The following is a 2,275-nucleotide window of genomic DNA, read 5'->3' as shown; positions in this document are numbered from 1 at the left end:
CTTTTTTACAATATACAGTATAAATATTTTTATTTAATATTTTCTAAATATTTATTTTAGTAACTGTTATATAAAATATTTAATAAAAAAAATAATTTTATTTATTTAGCTAGGGTGGAACAACACTTGTGCAAATATATCTATATATCAGTCCATTTTAATTCACTTTTCTAAATTCAAATTCTGTAATTCTGCATCCTGTTTAAACCCTAGTTCATATGGAGGGCCAAATTACTCAATTAAAGCATTACATAAATGTTGACATATATAAATAAATTGTTAAATACATAATTAAATAAATAAGATAATTATCATAAAGTGTAAAGTGTTAATTAATTAATTAATTTATTCATTAATTTATTCATTCATTTTATTTATTTATTCATTTATTTGTTTGTTTGTTTATTCATTTATTCATTCACACTCATGTACTAACAATGGAATTCATACTTTTTATTTATTTATTTATTTACGTGCCGACAACCGTACCCCTGAAAATGAAATGTGGAAGAAATAAGTAATTAAATAATTAAGTGAATGAACGAACAAACAAACAAACATGTATTTATGTATTTAATTATGAATTTAACTATTTATTTATGCGTTTTAACATTTATTTTATTTATTTATTTTTGAGTAATTTCATATTCGGCTGCCATTTGTAATTCAGTTCTAAATGGCTATTTATGTGCTTTTTCTGTCTTTAAGATCCTTATGTAAAGGTTTCTCTAATGTGTGACGGCCGGAGACTGAAGAAAAGGAAAACATCAACGAAAAGGAACACTCTCAATCCTGTCTACAATGAAGCCATTGTTTTTGATGTTCCACCTGAGAACATCGACCAAATAAGTCTTTTAATAGCAGTAATGGACTATGACCGGTAAGAAACTCATGTGTCTTAGAAGCTTTTCACTTAAAACTAGCGACATTACTCGCATCATAGTATTATATCATTGTCGCATTTACATCTGAGCGAACTGAAGAAAGGATCAAACACATTTGAATATGTCGCATTGGGAAGTCTGATTCATTTTAGTAAACTGATTTGTTCAAATGATTCATTTACACGAAGAGATTCAGAAAAGGACTGATTCATTGTTCATTTACACCTTTAAAAAAAACACCTTGAATTGAGCTTTAAAATAGCTAGCTGCGTTTTATTAGTAGGCTATCTTGTACTAGCTTGTTGAAAAGACCAACATATGCAAGCAGCAAGCATCCAAACCAGCATAAAGCAGCTTGGTCTTGTTAGATAAGCCTGTCTTTTCAAAGTCGCTTCCCCAACACTATTGTTAGCCCTTCAGTTTTAGCAGAGCTAATCCAAACGTACAGCTAGCAGCGTGGAGGGAGCTAGTGAGCGTTCACTGTCAAATTTGATCTGAAAAAGAGTCTCATTTAAATTAAATCTGCTTTTAAATTTTGCCAAGCACAGTGTTCAGAGACTATAGAAGTTTATTCTTAGTGCTGGTGGGTGATCTGAGGAACAGCCTGAGCTGTATATTCCCAATGCAGCCAGAGATTCATATCAGATTTAGATCACTGTCCTGTTTGAGAAGTACGAACCGCAGCGTTTCGGTGTCTCATCGCTGCTGCACAAACAAATGAATAGAGAACGGATGGAGACAGAGAGACGTATATAAAAATATCTTGCAAAAATCATCATATTTTTCACTTTAAAGTTGGAAAAGAGGGGTGTCATGGTTGAGCGGTCACATTTTAAGCTTGGCTATGCTCTTCTCATTCACAGCGTAGGTCACAATGAGGTTATTGGCGTGTGTCATGTGGGAAACCAAGCTCAGAGTTTGGGACGCGATCACTGGAATGAGATGCTCACGTACCCACGCAAACCCATCGCCCGCTGGCATCCGCTTGTAGAGGTAATGTTAGCGCTTTATTTCAATTTCAACAGAATGATTTGTTTTCTGAGAAGTGTTTGGAGAGAGACCTAGATTCACTAACAGCCTGTTAATTACATTTGCTGATGTTTTGAGGTCTTCTGAATCAATCTTTAAATTTACTCTTGGATCCAGGGCTGTTTATTCTGGGTGTTCTTCCAGATCATATAAATAATAAAAGGCGTATTCAAATGTTAATAGACATATTCATTTTGCAAGCTAAAAGGCACAATGCCATCTTTTGGGAAAAAGCTGAAGAAGCCCACAATATGATGAAATGTCCTCATGCATAGCGTTAGAGAGATGATATAGTTGAACAAAATGCTGTAAATGCCTGTTCTTGATATTACATCTGCTTTAACTCCCATTTTATTTTATTT

The 2,275-nt window shown here is 33.1% G+C and overlaps 1 protein-coding gene across 1 annotated transcript in view; it reads left to right on the top strand.

The window, feature by feature from the left end:
• LOC107745928 (synaptotagmin-9-like) overlaps positions 1 to 2,022 on the top strand; it is a 23,242-nt gene extending 21,220 nt beyond the window's left edge. The window contains exons 5-6 of the mRNA XM_016559965.1: positions 709 to 880; positions 1,748 to 2,022. Coding sequence (XP_016415451.1) covers positions 709 to 880; positions 1,748 to 1,949 — 374 coding nt within the window. The 3' untranslated portion in view covers positions 1,950 to 2,022. The remainder of the gene's footprint in view (positions 1 to 708; positions 881 to 1,747) is intronic.
• Positions 2,023 to 2,275: the final 253 nt, after the last annotated feature.

The sequence above is a fragment of the Sinocyclocheilus rhinocerous genome, unplaced genomic scaffold (assembly GCF_001515625.1).
Source record: "Sinocyclocheilus rhinocerous isolate Xijiao unplaced genomic scaffold, SAMN03320098_v1.1 scaffold2183, whole genome shotgun sequence".
Taxonomy (NCBI): domain Eukaryota; kingdom Metazoa; phylum Chordata; class Actinopteri; order Cypriniformes; family Cyprinidae; genus Sinocyclocheilus; species Sinocyclocheilus rhinocerous.
Note: the sequence above shows the minus strand (reverse complement) of the source record. Positions and strands in the feature narration are given on the sequence as shown.